Source organism: Malurus melanocephalus, unplaced genomic scaffold, assembly GCF_030028575.1.
Source record: "Malurus melanocephalus ecotype Western Australia unplaced genomic scaffold, MMel_1.1 scaffold_134, whole genome shotgun sequence".
Lineage (NCBI taxonomy): Eukaryota > Metazoa > Chordata > Aves > Passeriformes > Maluridae > Malurus > Malurus melanocephalus.
This window is the reverse complement of record NW_026623366.1, coordinates 1,112,491-1,129,866: the sequence shown is the minus strand read 5'-3', so window position 1 is coordinate 1,129,866 and position 17,376 is coordinate 1,112,491. Positions and strand designations below refer to the sequence as shown.

Sequence of the window (17,376 nt, the reverse complement as noted above, 5' to 3'; positions counted from 1 at the left end):
ACTCAGTCATGAGCAGCACAGTTTGGTCACGCCTGTTAATCTTTTGGTATTGTCTCCAGCACATGAATTGCAGCATGAAACAAAGCTGTCTAAACAGACCACAAAAAGCAGCACCAGAGAATAACCTTTGTGAAGTACAGGAACAGACATACACAAAATAYGGTCAGACTGTGAGAAAATAAATGTAACATGAACCTCAGTGACAGACAGAAGGTGACAAAGCAAGCAGAAGACCACAGCACTCAAACTAGTATGGCAYCAAATTTATTTGCTTTCTCTTCACATAATCAGATGAGAGAGCTCTGAAAATACACAGCAGATTCTACTGGAAGAACAAGAACATTTTACTGCTGTCTAGTGACAGCTTCCCCCAGACCAATTGAAAAACAATTCTATATTCCAAGAAAAGATATCAAACTTCATCAGCTAGAGGAATAATGATCATGATATTGGATTTTGGAAGTAATAGAAACACAAGACRAAAACCAAAATACCTCTGCTTCTAAACAAGATTTACAAGGTGTTTGCTCAATCCATTTAAGGAGGATAGGAAAAAATTATATGTTCATAATAAATGTAGGAAATGTAAACAAATGGTAGCATACCAYGTCTACTTAGTGAGCAAATGGAGGCAGAAAAACACTGTGATGCACAAAAGCTTTAATGTAAATTGATGTCAATTTAATAGAAATTCTGGTCTTCATCAATTCAACAGCATTTGTTAGTCAAAAGAAAATAGATAAAAATTCTGCTTATTTTAAAGTCTGACCCATTCATTTGAAAAAATAAAAACACTAATCAAAGAACTACAGAGTATTTTCTATTAACAACATAAATATTATACAAATTCTCTTACTTCAACTCTCAGCCTCTTGCCTGATAAATCAGGTATCAACAAATTTAAAGTTTCAAACCAGGATAACCAGAACATTTATTAAATTTGGACTCCCTCTCTGCCACCAATTACAATAGCTTGTGGTTTACTTGTACGATCTTTTTCATAAATAGAAATTTGGCTTACCTGATGCTGAGTTCATGATGTTCTGCTGCACAGAAGGACTGGTGGGAGCTGTAACATTCATCTGGGAAAGCATGGCCTTCCTAGGATCTTGCCATGTTGTTGTTTGATCAATGTGACTAAGACAAAACAAAGCAAGAGTTAGCACAGTCATGCATTCACAAAAATGACCTGCTAGCACAGAAAGCTTAACAACAAAAGATTAAGCCTGCCAACAACAGCCACATTCAAAGCCAAACAAGAAGTGTTTGGATTCTCTCCAAGCATCACTGTCTGTCAGATTCTCAAACCTTTACACTGGCCACCACCACTTTCCCAACCAAGAGCTGTAGAGATCAGAGCTAGAACAATGGTGARATAAGGTTCAGCATGAATATTGTAATCTAAACTGTTATACCATAACTAGAAGTTGTACCCTTGAACTAAACATTCTCTTCCTTCTCTCTTTGATCAGTTATTTGACATTTTTAATGTGAGTTCACAGTTTCAAATCAAGCCAGTTATGTCTGGACTCCTAAGCATAGTCCAGTACCTCGGCATGATGAGTTCATATTCAGTGCCTAGGGAGTGGTAATGAACTGCCTAGTATGCAATCATTAGTCTTCCCGAACTTTCTGTGCATAGACCACATCCTCAGATTATTGGATAGACTACTCCCCTCACCACAGACACCTGAACAATCTCTCTGTGGTAATTTAAGTAACGAGTCACACTAAAGCAGTCATGTGAAAGTTATGTGCAGCTGCCTTTGAACTTCATATGAAAAGATGAGGGTAGTGAGACTGCCAAGTAACCCACCTAGCCCCCTGCAAAACTTTGGAAGCTTAGATTTCTCTGTTTTGAAAAAAAATGGCAAGTACATTCACCACTGTCATTCACAAAAGTATTCAATTCAATGAAAATACAATAGTGTAATGAACCATTACTTCACTCTCGGAGTATGTGATTAGCATGTCTTGCTAATGAACAACAAATGCAGTCTATTCATAACAAGCATCAACATTATCTTGATGCCATTAAGCAACACTGCTCTGAGAAGTACACAGGGACAAAACTACAACTCCAAATGCACATGAACACTGACAACAAAATTTGTTATCCATTCATTTAGAACTGGTATCAATTAAAACTCATATTCAGATAGTATTGCTCTAAATTAGAATCCAATGCATTATCAAGCTTGTACCATTCTTTTCTTAAATTGATTACCCTTAAAATTATGATTTTCCGGATTACAGGGAATGTTCATTACTTCAGCAAAACCACAACATTTAACAAATTTAGAAGAACATAAAATAAGGCAGTAGTCACCTAAATAATTACTTTTGCAGCATTACTTACCACATTCTAATCTAACCTTCTACTACAAGGCAGACATACCAATGGCTTTTAAAAGTTTTATGACATGTGTATTTTACCCTCTCTAAACATGCACACAATTCCAGATCAAAGAGTTACAGACATACTATAATAGGGTCACAATACAGCTCATTTAATACAGGATGTGCTAGTTTTGTCTGGGATAGAGTTAATTTTTTTCACCATGGCTAGTACTGGGCTATATTTTGGATGAACCTGACTTCTCTCTGATCATCACACCAATGAATTAAACTATATGATGGCTGGGGTTAAGTAAGCTCCCTGTATCTTTGGTTGCATAGGTTTTCAAATATTCAGCTTAAGTGAGAAAMATTCCACATACAGCAGGACTTCTTTATTTTTTACGCCTGCTTATTTATAAAACATGGTGCAACACAGTAAAGACTGTCCTATATATGCTGGACTATACATAAACCTTCATACTGGAGAACTATTTTTTACTTTTCTGCTGGTCAATTTCACAAAGCAGCGAAAACAGGTAAAGATAATACAGATGTAAAACCACTGCAATGTAATGCTTCACAGACTGTGTGTTTAAACTACTGTACCAGCATGTGCTACTCCTCCCCTACATTTGTGATTTGTTATATTTGCTCACCTCAGTTCTGGGAATAGTGGAAACTCAGCAAACACCACTGCACCCACGGTAACATATTCATCTATTTCCATTTAACTACTATAAAAAACATGCAACACTATGAACTTATAAAATGTCTACCTAAGGTACTTAATTTATAGCCTTTGTTTTTATATGATATTTGAGTAGAAAGCAGAGTAGGAAGCAGAAGGAAAAATATTGTCTCCCTCCCTATTACAGAACCATTTTTGTAGTTAACTGTAGGAATGCACTGAAACAACATTCATCAATTCATCAATTTTTCAAAACATATCTGAGTATGGGATAGATGAACCGACTGTGGAAGAAAGTTTCAGATGTACCTCCAATTTTGAGCACAAGGACAGTATTATTGATTCCTCAAGGCTGCTTAAACACACCACACAAAGTACAGTTAATGTTCATGTGGAGTTGTTAACATGGATAGCTATTTTAGGCCACAGCAGCTTCCAGCTTTTCCCTCACTCAGAATTACTTGAAAAAAAGTCAGCACGTTCCTTAGTGGACCAACAGAACTACAATCAGCAATCTTGAGAGCAGAGCAAAGAGCCATGGAGGAAGTCTCAAAGTAAGCAAGCTGTTTATATTAATATCACCCTGATCATATGACTGTTCAATAAGGCAAACTTTTTTTCCCCTTCCACTCAGCTCAGTGCTTCATGACCTACACATCCATTTCCCCCACATCTTCCCTCAAAACCTTTCCCTTCAACCTCTATCAAATCACAATGCTCATATGTATCTTACCTGCTCCATATCCTGAGTGTTTGAAAGCTGTATACTAAAAAAAACTGCCCAAAAATTGTCACAGATCAGCTCTTTTCCACAAATTCCAAATAATACTCAGCAACTGACAGAATACAGAGGAGGAAAGCCCCCACTTATATGGATGAAATATTTTAAAAAATCCTAAAATGACAGGGAGGAATATAGGACTTCATTTTTTCCCTATCTGAAGGACGTGGACCAGGGTAACTCACTATAAACACTGTATTTTTAATTATCAAAATTATTGAAACAGGACATTCTCCACAGGTTTCCTTCTGTTTTGAACAGCAGTACAGAAAAGGTCAAAATGGGCATAACAAGAACCAACATCAGCACGACATTAGYTTTCCCTGCATTAAGGAGATTTTTTCTCATAGTATCTGCATTACATGACAAATGCCCCCTTCTATTTTCCATGATCTGCACCATATTTCAGTAAGAAATTCACGTCAACACATTAAAAAACATTGTTGAATTTTATGAAATCAATGTAACCTAAAATTAAGCCACTATATGTAGTAGCATTATTAAGCTGAAACTTAAATTCTATCTACTCAGGAATGAGAAACACAGATCTGTACTGTGTGATTAGAACAAAATGAGTAAATGCCCTTGGAATTAAAATTAACATCTCTAAAATAATCAGGAATGGAAGACATTTTATTTCACAGAATAAATTCTCACATCTAACATCTATCTATCTGGCACTATTTATTATTGTTCATTTACATCATGGTGAAGCAACTCCTTGTTAAACTGGACAAATATAGTATAAACTCAGGAAATYAATTTAGACTGTACCATAAATGCAGGTCTGTGGTAACAGGCCTTAGAAAAACAAAGCTAAAATACCCACCACATGCTAAACATTTGTTAGCAAACTTACGTCAATTCTAGTATCAAGAAGAGTGACTGTTCCAAGACACATCACCTACCACCTTCCACCAAAAAGGAGTTTCAAAGTGCTGTACATTATGAAGAGAACAAGCTGCATCTCCTCATCCAGCCTCAAGTTCTACACTCAAATACAAATTATTTGCATTTTGACAAGAACAACTTCAAAGTAAAGAAAAATGTTCTCATTTTATGTACACAAAGATCATTTCTGCAGTTACTAAGAATTGGAATTTCCAATTGAAAGAAATCTTTACAGGCATTAAATACTACCACATGCCTGAAGATTTGTCAGATTCAAATTCYAACTTAATTTTAAAGTTTGGGTTTGTTGTGGTGGTGGTTTGTTTTGTGCTTTTAGGTTTGTTTTTTTTTTCTTTTGTAGGGAGAGGAGTGTTGGAGATTTTCATTTTGGTGTTTGTTGTTTTGTTTTTTTGAAGTACAATGGAAAAGAAGCAGTAAATCTAAAGACCAAAAAAAGAAAAAAAAATTACTTTTTATTTAAAATAACCTTTGGATCCTAACAGACTAATAAAATTACACCCTTTCTAAAAACAAAGAACTCATCTGCCCTTGTACAAAGTTCAATACACCTTCCCATTCGTTCTCCAGTTGCTCCACTGAAAAGACATGTACTGTATCATTGAAAGCTAYGTCAGAAACTAAGTACCACAAAAAAGACACTCAAAGAATTACTTAAATGCTTCAAGRAAGGCTTATCTAAGAGGCCTTCAGTTTTGATATTCTGTACTTACGTATTGCAACTACAGTGTCCCCATTGGCAGGTACACTTTTCTGGGTATGCTGAGAACTTCTTTTGTGTAACAGAATTTCCAGTCATTACAAAACTGTACTTTTTTTGGCCCCTTTTTGCTTTATTAGGATAGAGTCACCTTATATATGGTACACATYTGTTATCTCATTTGTAATGAGAACKTCTGTTTTYACAAAAACAGATCTTATGTTGGAGGTTAGGATTTTTTCCTTTTGTTTTAGAGAATTTTGTCCCATCTGYTGCTAAGATGGGACATARTGACTAGTACTTAAAACAAAAGAATTGGCCCAGCTCGGAGAGAAGGGTGCAGCTGCCTATCCCCTTATCTGGAGGGTTTCTCCTGGAGGGGCAGAGATACCGTGGGATTTTGGGTGGGGCACAAGGGGCTGGGTCAGCTCCTGCCCTCTCTTGCTCTCTTGGCATTGGAGGAGAGGAGACATGCTGCAGCTGCTGCAGGAAGAATCCAGCTCCACTGCGGAGCTTTTCCACTGTGGAGCTTTTCCACTCCTACTTTTCCTACCATGAGTGGGGCCCAAAGAGTGACCATTGAACTGAGACCTTATTAAACACCCTACCTCACTGGAAAGGACTCTCACCATCTAGTCGGGTGCTGCAAGGGAAAATGCGGGACCTTGAACACCTCCCCCTCTGTGGAAGCCTCTCCTGGTTTTGTGAGTGTGGCTGACGCTGCTCAGCCATTCCCAATTTTTTGCTTGCCACTTTTCTGGATTTCTGYTGCACTGTAACCCCCGCACCCCCGCCTGCCGGGACACATCACAGGTTCTGCCACAASTGCAGAGTTTCTGCCACCTCTATCCCACTACCCCGTGTGAGCCAGCCCCTGCTATCCCAGCCGCCTCTCCGAGGTTCCTGCCGCAGCCCGTTCCGCCATGCAGCCCGCCCGCCATCACCGCGTGAGGGAGAGAGGCGGCTGAGCCCGCGCCACAGCGCCCCCTGCCGGAGCGGCGGAATCACGGCCCCCACCCTGCTCGGCCGGAGCCACCAGCGCCCCTGGCGGCCGCGACCGGAACTGCAGCACAGGGAGGGCGTGGGACAGCCTGGAGCAGGCTGGCACTGCGGCTCGGGTTTGTTCGTCCTTACTGCTGTTGTTGCTGTTCACTTGCCTTGTTATTAACARCAGTAAAGAACTGTTATTCCTTTCCCCCTTGCTTTGCCTGAAAGCCCCTTAATTTCAAAGTTATAATAATTTGGAGGGAAGGGGGTCATATTCTCCATTCCAAGAGAGGTTCCTGCCTTCCGTGGCAGACACACGTCTTTCAAATCAAGGTATCTTAGAACTGACATTATTAATGKAAGCAGGTCGGAACTGCAAGGCTAYTTYACTGAAGTGTGCAATAGAAATGTAATGTTAGGAAGAAAAGCAAGAGACAATGAACAGATATTTTAATCCTCAGTACCAGATGAATATACTGTATAAAACTTCTGCAACAGCAAGAAAACTGAGTAAGTCTGATCTACACATAAAAGAACAGATAAGAATAAATAATTTGTTGCTTCTTTATATAGTTGGACACTACTCTTCAYAAAAGGACATTTCAAAAATTTAGTCTCAAACACTCAGAAAGACAAGTTGTTCTCATGTAGAAAAGCATCACTGCAAAAAACCACACAAGCATCTTGCTGTAACATAATGTTAGTGTTTTAACAATCTAGACAAGACATATATTTTATGTCTGTGAGAAAATTATTTCCAGTCTCTAGTGAACTTGAGATAACTAAGTTTGGATTTTGGTTTTCAGATATTTGGGGCTGGTTTAAGARTTCACTGGAAATCACATTTTATGAAAAGAAAAACACTAACACACACCGCTGACCACATCATGACAGACCTCCCAAGGCTGTTGATGTTGCATTGAATACTTTTTATTCTGGGAATAGACAGGAAAGTCTCTGTGTAACATAAGCACGTGCACAAATGAAACTAAACCTAATTATGTTCATATTTTGGTGTGAAATTTAAACTTTTCATTAAATACTAAACGTCAACTGCATCATTGACGAGCACGTCATTTATGATTCTGTTTTATGTTAAATGAACTGAGTTATAGATTCTACTCTCATTTTTCCTATGTCYTCTAGCCAGCTAGTTTCTATAATCCACATAATGCATCACTTTCTGAAAGGTTTTTTCTTTTTATTTGTTTTTGTCTATTTACTTCAAGCATTAGTAATGAATAATGCCAGGATTAYTTTAGAGCTCTCACCAGTACACTTCAGCACATCAGATCTTGATGGATCTACTGAAAGACTATTTCTGCTCCTCAAACTACCATAAATTGACAAAAAAAAATYAACTAATCCCTTTACCAAATCTTATACAAACTTGTCCTGTGCACAGGCATTATAGGGTACCTTCAAGATACCCACCTAGCTATCATTTCAGCAGGCAGAGAAGAAATCAGAATACCTACTTCTGAGGCCTAAGCTCTACAGAAGAATAATAATGTGGTGGTCCAACCACAGGGCAGCTGTGAAAGTGACAGTATCCACTAATTCAAGAATTGAGCTGGAGGTATATTCCTAAGAAGGTGGCAATAGCTAGAAGGCCAAGATCAATTTGACAGTGTCGATGAGCTAGGGGGATTCCTACAGSTAAATCTTCCATAGTTCCATTTAGAAATGGGATGAAACAAAAAGTTTAGAGTATAAGGAGCCTCCACTTGAACTGCTCTAATTGCCACTCTCAAAAATTAGTGTAGCATGCAGAAACCTCTGGGTTACTGCTCATGATCAYAGGATATTTACACACAATGGAGTGGATTCAGCTTTGCCTGAGGATAGAAGATGTGAAATTTTTTCTATCCTATTCAGGGGATTTCAAGAATTGGAAAGGATTAAAACATTAAACTAAGTCTTCAGATATATGGGCCATTTTTAATTAGCATAGCTGACTTAAAAGCAAAGTACATTTCTTTGCAGGTGGTATAACAAAATTACAGATTTATACTTTACATATATTGTTTGAGATTATTTCAATTCCAAGAAGCAACAGCAAAGAGAAAAGCCTGAAGTGGAAATGAGACACCTCAGTTAGCAATTAATGTATATTAAGTTCAACCCTCCATGAACATTTCCCTGATTTTTCACCATTCTTAGATAAGGACACACAATTAAAGAGGCCCCAAACCCTTTAAGGGCTTTCCAGCTGGTAAAAAAAAAAAATCCTAGAAAATCCAGCAAAAGAAAAGGCTGGTCACACAGCAATGAAAATCTCATCAGCCGAGAGATTATATTGAACCCATTACTGGGAAAACACTATTTCTCCATTTATCTTGTCCATCTAATTGCAATATTTCCTTAGATTTCAGGACTACTACAAACTAGTTGATATAAAAGCACATGGCAGCAAAATTCAGAACCTCCTAATCTCATTGTTTCCCGAAAGCATCCCTAAAGTTTGTAACAGTTTACTTCTCAAGGATGGTAATGTCTCCAGGCATGGTCTAATTGCCTCAAAAAAATAGAAACATTGATACAATTTACTGAATACTGATGCAATACATTAAATCTCTGCATTCTTGACTTTTCCAGATTCTTCCTTCTGGTTGACAGCCTTAATGCATGAACTRAACAAAGATTGTGTTGGACTACTCCATCTACTCCACTGATCATGTCCTCACCAAACTGCACCATGGGCATTCAATGCCAGAGAGCACACCGGTCAAATGACAATTGATAGCTCTAATCTCCATTCAGCTTTCAAAAGCATACCTTAAAACTGACATGCAAGTRTTCAGTGGTGCCAGGCTGTGATTTCATTAACTTTGAAATAGAACAAAAGCAAAAAGGAAGAGAATGGTGGGGACAAATGTCCTGTTGACYAGGTGGGAAGAGGGCCTGTCAGAGCTAAAGTCCCTTAACCTAAGTATGAAATAAAACCACATATGATATCCTACAAAATTATTTTTAGGCAGCAGAAATTCTCCCAGCAAATTACTGGTTTGAATCTGAACCAGAACAATGCAGTAAAGGAAACTTAAATGCACCTGACAAAGTCTAATTGGTCAAGAAACAGATTTTGCACACAGTCATTACTAGTCAGACAAGTTCTTCTACAACTCCCTCTGGAATTTATTCCTAARGTGCAAAATACTAAGAGCTACAAGAAATTTCAGGATGCATGGCCCATAAAGCTGTGGACACTGATACATTAAATAAAGAGCATTTACAAACACACAAAATACAGTATTTAGTATTAAGGTATTCAAAAGCAGCCTTTATTAGCACTGGTCTGCCTGCAGACAGCACAATTACATACACCAAGGACTTAAAAACTAAGCTTCCTTTTCTGAAGGAACACCTTGCTGTTTTGAAGCCCCACAACAGAATCACACTTCTGAGGAAAGCTCTCACAGAAAGGTCCTCACTTCAGAGTGTGCAATGCTAAAATGGATGTGTCGGCAGTAGGCAGTCTGACCACACACGAATGACTAATGGAAAGAGATGAACATATGATATGATATCAAAGGTTTGCCAAGGTAGCAACACTTTTATTATAATGTACTCTTGAAACAATTGCCTTTTGTCAAAGCAAAAATGGAATCAATAACATGCTTATYTTTGCATTTTTTATTCCTTTTTCTTCTGCCCCTCCTCCTGCTCCTCACTCAAGAACCTCTACAGAAAAGTAGGGCTAGTATCACAATGCTTCCAAGTTYTAAACTTGATTCTCAAAAGTATGAATCTTGGATTCCTCCATGGATTTCTCAAATAAATCATAGATTTCTCAAATAAAATAATTTTCTGAGGAAATTTTGTTTCAGGAACAAAAAAAGGACATTTGCATTTCCAGAGCTTTTTCCCTTTCTTTGAAAACCATGAGACACAGCAGCTTTATAGGCATTAAAAAGGTAAGTCCTTGTCTTACAGTCTTTGTACCAGTTCAATTATTTCCCAAAGTCCATAAAGGTGACATTCTGTGTTACCAGTTTTATTTGATTTTTATCTTCCCCTCCTAGTTCCACAGCAGAAAAAGAGGCTATTTTTAAAGAAAACCTCCTTCTTTCTACCCTACCYCCAAAGTTTCCTTCCTGTGGCTMAGTCACTCAGYMTAYGAARAATTAATATATTTTTCTCTCYTTAATTTTCMATARAAGAGATAAAGATATATCACCAAGRAGGGCAAATYRAAACAAAGAATTGTTTCTGCTGCTATTTCAGGTCAAATTACTATATTAATTTAATTTTACAGATATCCTTCTACACTCCTGCTTAGCAAATGCAGAAGAACTCCTCAAGATGTAACTAWTTTGCCTTCTGTCTAAAGACAAGATTACACAAACACTAGTGCTCACATTTACTAAGGGAAGGGCAGATGATTTTCAGAAGTGATGGGCCATGGAATACTTTATCACTTTTGTGTCCTTTTATCTCTGAGATTTTATCTCAYTCCTCTCTCTCTTAAAAGGAAACAAAGAAAGTAAGAGGAAAATCAAATAGCTCTTTGCATGAAGTGAAGCCAGGCAATTTTACGCCCCTCTCAAAACACCCGACTTTTGTTGCCTSAAGGTTTTCAGAGGCTCGCCTAAGCATGCTGCAATAAAACTGCTACAGCCAGCTGTCTTAGTATCTGAAGGGGGTTCCTAGCAATCCTGTCAACTAACCCTGAGGCTAACCACCACCACAGAAAACAAAATATGAAGATAAAAAGATTCTTCAGGTTGCTTCCTTATTGCTCTGAGGAGGAAGTCTCAGAAGGTAGTTCAAACTGGTTGCTTGAATGTTCCGACAATGATCATTCCCTGATGGCCTTGACAGGAGGAACAAACTCTTAAGAAATGATTAGGTAGGACCTCCTGGAAAATGAATGCACAGTTTTCTGCTACAAAGAATAAATGAACCTATTTTYCTTGCCATTAAAATCATTAATATTGACATCTCTTTTTAATTTATGCTTTAGAGCTCACACTGCACACCTTAAATTGATCATCTGTTTAGATGTTCTTGGTTTTAGGCATGCAAATAGTCTTACGGACTATCTTTTCCCTTATTTGCACTTTATTTARCAAAAAAACCCAACTTACCTGTTTCCTTGATATGACTCTGTTTCAAGGAGATCTTTTTATTTTTACAGTTCAAACACCACGTGCTGCTAAGGTAGAAGGCAATTATTCCTGTCCCTGAAGACTTTGCAAATTGCTAAGTAAAACAAAGAAGASAATCTTCCAACAGCAAGTTGCTGCCTGAGTCAGTACTTGTAAGATACCTGCGCAGTCAACTCTAGGCAATCTTCTATCCTCTGTCTTTTGCCAGCAGATTATTCTTTGCCCTCCCCCACCCTTCAACTCCCTGAAGACAGATTTTCCAAGCTGCAATCCACCAGAGGCAACAGATTTCTTGACCCCAGATATACCATATAGTCTGAGGGTTATGCTTTGAGAGGCAAAGAAAATACAGAGCAAAAGCCTGAGAAGAAATTAAGCTACTTAGGGTATAATTTTAATTATTATAGCTATAATTTAAATGCATAGTATACCTAAATACAAAAGCTATTACATTTATTTTTAAAAGTGACCTAAAATTGTTTTCAACCTGAGGATTTTCATGTTTCAGGTTCTACATTTCTCTTCACCATTCACAAAGAGTTTAAGGAGCATCAATTTAAACAGTATTCAAARGCCCATTGTAAAATAAGTAAAGGGAACTAAAACTAATTTTGAACTCAAATTTCACTGCATGTTTCAGAAGTTATCAGCTGSAAATATTAATTTACTTTCTGGTTTATAATTAAGAATTTAGGTATTCACAGAAACTGAAAGATTAGAGGGACTAGTGAAGGTCATGCAGTCCAACCTCCCTGCTCAAGCAAGTAACAAAGTACTAAGGAAGTACAGGATGAACAGAAACTAGAAGTTTGACTGTAAAATCATCAGCCACAAAATAAACTCTAGCAAGTTTTAATTTATGTCATTATATTATCATAATAAATATCAATACCTCAGAATTATATATTTGATTTGCAGTAATTTTATTTGCTTTCTGAATATCTTTTGGTGCACAGGGAATTACAAATAGGGATGACAAAATATGCTAAACAAATTATTTTATCTAAAAGCATATCTTTTATGAAATACTTTTATTAAATAATATTAACATATTAAAATTACTAACAGTTCCTAAAGTACTAACAGTTTAGTGTTTGCCAAAATTAGCACCTACCATATTTTATCAATAAATATAGTGAAATACTTATTTAGAAACTGTTCAATCCTACCCTTAGATGCAAAACAGATCAAAAAGGAAAAATCACAAATCTCCAAATTTCACTAAATTTCAGCAGGTTTATAATAAGAGTTGAAGTTCCAAATAAAGCCTCAATAATYTAAAGTTAACACCTTAACTTAGTACAAATTAATCCCAAATTTATAATCACAGCAGYCTTCATCTACTAATTATGAAAATTGGCATTTGTCCTTGGGGGAGGGGGATGGTGAAGGACTGTGCTGCTGCCATGAGAGAGAGGGAAAAACATGAATTTACTTCCTGGCATACATTTTTAAAAAAAACATGTACTCATCAAATACATGTCTAGCATTTAAAATCATGCTTACTAGTAACAGGCCTCTCCAAARACATGAATACACCCTATCCACACAAGAAATCAGATTACAGGTCACACACTTCTGATTACTAACTTCTGTCTCGGAAGTCCATTGTGTGGTTTTTTTAATGGCTAACATCATTATAATCAAGCTTTCCTTCTAGCATCATCCCTCCCTAATTTCTCTTAGAGACTCCCTCAGTCCAAATTTAATGCTTGAATAGTACAGAGTTTATTTTCCTTTAGGAAGTGAGATCAGTTCTTATTACAAGAACTCCTTTACAGTGTTTGCTCACCATTAGTCAGCATTTCCCTRTGACCCATCCCTTTCCTCCACTTCCTTTCAGTTCCAAATGCTGCCATTACAGCCTTCCAGCTTTACAGGGTTTTCGCTTGCACATTCACAAACTATTTTAAAAATCCCCTTGAGGGTGAAGCAGCTTTCTCCATAGTATTGTCACTATGAACTCTTGGACAAACTAAGCTTTAATCTCTTCTGTAAGATAGACTTCTTATAGCCAAAAGTCTTTTATCACCATCCTACAGGAACACTGGTGTCCATCAACTAGGCAGTCAAAATTGTTTTGAAACCTTCAATTCAAACAAAATTCTACATGCAAGCTCTGGAGATTGTCTACATTTTGTCTRTTTGCTAGGGTTTAGCTCATTCAGTAGTTAGAATATAAAATTCCAAAGGCAAAATGCATTTGTTTCATAACCCATGTTTGAAAAACATAGTGCTCCTGATCTCAGAAGAGCCAATATGCACTATCATATATCAGTAATTTCAACAGCTGAGTAATAAGACACAGCTTTTCTGAAATTTAAGCAGTAGATTAGAGAACAGAGTTAATGGAACAATACTGATCCCAGTTCTATGCCAAATTCTCAGGAAGTAAGCCTGTATAAAGGTTACCTGATACACACCTGCTGGGGCAAGGTGCCTAAACTGCACATGAACACAGAGTTACAACACTCAGTGACTCACTGTCACTGCAAACTTCAGAATATATCCACTCTTGCCCTTTAAACTCAGTACTCTATACTGTAATCTTCAGATCAGAGGATGCAAACCAGCACCTGAAGGCAAATGATGAAGGATTATATCAAGAGGAGACTAAAACTCACAACATATTTTCTAATTCATAATACTTCGTATCGTAATCATCCACACTTACCTTGCTAAAACTGAACACCAAGCTAATATAGTCCTTTTGGTCAGCCCTGTTTCAGTAATCTTTGGTATTCTCATAAAATGTCTGAACTGTATTTATCAATGTGAATCAATTGTTTCTAGTCACCCTGTACAGAAAACTTGTTACTGATGTCTTTGTTTTTCCCCATCATTTTTACATTCAGAAATATGGAAGAAGGAAACAAACCACTCCGCTGTTCAGCTCCGAGTTTCTTAGGTTTGAACTAAGATGCTTGAATAAACCAAGGAAGTAAACATTTACTTGGCTAATGCTTTCTAAGCTGCGGTTTAACACTTCATAGTTCCAGGTACTTACCCAGCAATTTTGTTCCAGAATTTATCACTCACAGTTCAGATGCAAACATCCACTTTTAAGTGTACCTTAAAATTTACTTTGCAAYCACTTCATTATCACTACAGAGGTCATGATTTTAAACTTTATCTCAAAACCTTTTAAAAGTAAACTGTACATCAGAAAGAAATACATTTATTCCTAGATACTGTAACTTTAGTTGTATAAACTGGGACATTAAACATTCTAGTCACTCTTCTCTGGTATCTTATTGTCCTTCAAATATATTTTCAGAAATCTACCCCTTCAGAAAATTGTTACAAAATATTTATGTTCAAATGAGAACTGAAAAGGACTGTTACAGGTCTGACAATGTAACATGCTTGTCTACAAGAAACCTACTTACATTTTCATGTTATCAAGAACAACAAATATGAGAGTATAGCAAGAACAAAGAATGTACTGCAGAAGACCTATGGAAGAAAGTCAATTAASGCCCTGGGGTTGTGGCTCTATTCCAGAGTCCCATTTCTTTGAGCTACATTTCTCCTCACCTCTGACTTGACTACTTATATGCTGAGCTTGTCAGGACTGCAATCTTACTTAAGTAACTTGCAGTAGTCCTGTAATCATGCAGTCTATCTGGTAACTTTTCTACTCTACCACAGGAACAGCTGCTTGCACAGCATCACCCRAGCAGCCAAACACCACCTCCTGTGCTAGAGCATGCACCGAGCTGGMTGGAAGCTGCTGCTGCCAACGCTGCTCCCACATGAGGGAGGAGCAGGGCCTGGGGCACCACTCCTCCTGCTCACAGAGCAGCCAAAACTCCTCTTTGCTGATTCTGTCAATGCAATCAATGGGGGAGGCACTAGGTAGATATTAGATTTCTCCCTCAAATACAGCAACAGCAGTAGACCATAYCAGTGTCAATACACACAAGAAAAATTAGCACGCTGATGGACTCACTCTGCTACAGTACACTTAGAAAATCATTGGTGATGAGGGATTTCAATCAATTTAAAGAATATCTTCATCTGGTACTAAGCTATCTAGCACCTTATCTGAAAATCACTATGTATGTTAAGAGTAAAAATGTCCCACAGAAGAAGAGCAGTTTGCATTAAAWTAAATCACACATCCATTAAAAATTAACTTGCATCCTATCCAGAACTGTGCAAGGATCTAATAAGCTGTATAATTACTGAACACCTGTAGCTATTTTGTGAGATGACACTCATGTAATTTCTGTACTTCCATAACATTGAAGGGCACTACACTTCACAACTGTAGATGTGAAAACATGGTTTACCTGACTCCATAACTGCTATTTATTTATTTATTTACAGTCACGTAAAAAAAAAAAAAATAAATAAATCACTGTGAACCACTTCAACACAGTAGATGGGTGATTAATTAGGGAGTGGCAGAGGAAAGGATGAAACATCAAAAGAAAGTGAATAATGTAAGTGCAAAAGAAGAAGTGCTCCATATTTTGTGTCAACATCTCCCAAGGAGCCAAGCTGCATGAAGAGAAGTTGAAGTAGCCAAGGAAGCAGTTCAAAACCTGAAAATTTACAAAGGACAGGAAGAATTTTTACAGAGAATGAATGAACTGTTGAATTCACTGGACAGAAATATATTGGTATGGGAGATTAAGCTGGTAAGCTGACTCTCACTGGAGTGGAAGGAAGTACTGAATAAAAACATTATGAACTCTACTCTCAGGCAGAGGAAGAACACAGAGCACTTCAGCTAAGGTAGGARAAGGAACCTAATTTGTTGAACAGAAAACTACCACAGATGACGAACACAACTTATCAGACTAGCAACAGTAACAGAAGGACACAGGGGTATTTGTGTATCAGCAGCAGCAGAACAATGAAAGAACATAATGAAGAAGAGAAACTAAAAGCTGACATAAAATTTTCCCGATATTAAGAACAGATTTGGTTTGGTTTTCAATGTGTACAAACCAAAACAAAATTTTACATACTTGCAAAGCAAAACTACTGTTCCCTCTTTAAGCACGTATCTGAAAAACACTGTAAGCATCAAATGAGAAACAGAAATTATCATCAAAAGCTGCAAAGCAGTTAAGTTTTACAGTAAAAAAATGTATGCCAGCTGCACACGAGAAATTACCACTTCCCAATACTAGATATATTTGTTAAGCAGTGTGCAAACCTTCTCTTGAAAATCTTGTCCTCCAAGAAATAAAGTTTCTCCACTCTCACATTGCAAACTATTAAATGAAATGCTTTTACTTCACCGTAACTCATAACAACCAAGATTTTTCCTTAATTTTGAACAGAAGGGTTTTCTAAATGTGTAACAAATATCCCAGCTCCCTACAGAAGTGTGCACATACTYTATGTAAGGTGGTAACACTGTTGTCAGCACACAGAATGCCAATACTGACTTAGCAGTTTTGCGCACAAAGCTGCCCATTTGCTCCTTGCTCTCCTTGTTTTTGCTTTGCTGATCAAAGGAGTTGCCAAGTTTTTTCTTTACCATTACAAGGCAGGAAAAATGGCTCTCCTTGGAGAGGCCCCTAGTGAAGGTCACAAAGGTTAGCTCCACAAGCCCTGGAGTCTGCTCTGATGCTGGAGTGATTGGCTGGCTTCCCTGCAGTTACCCTGCATTTCCCCTCCTTCACAATAGTGCACTGGTTATGGAAACTAAATATGAAAGAACATGGTGGGGGAGGAAAGAATTTCTATGGAGACATTCTAAAACACTCACAAGCTCTACTTGTTTGAGCAGCCTGAAAATCTAGCATTCTAAAATATTTGATTTCTTTCTGGAAAACACAAAATAAAAGTTTCAGCCTGCAATCATATCTTTTTTGAAAGGAAAGCCCTCAAAGTTTGCTTT

General features: G+C 37.5%; 1 protein-coding gene across 8 annotated transcripts in view; it reads right to left on the bottom strand.

Moving 5' to 3' along the window:
* The window catches only part of YAP1 (Yes1 associated transcriptional regulator), a 93,980-nt gene that overhangs the window by 41,229 nt on the left and 35,375 nt on the right, over nucleotides 1–17,376 (bottom strand). For all 8 annotated transcript variants that reach the window (XM_057370820.1, XM_057370818.1, XM_057370821.1 and 5 more), the window contains exon 3: nucleotides 1,022–1,137. In XM_057370820.1, coding sequence (XP_057226803.1) covers nucleotides 1,022–1,137 — 116 coding nt within the window. The remainder of the gene's footprint in view (nucleotides 1–1,021; nucleotides 1,138–17,376) is intronic.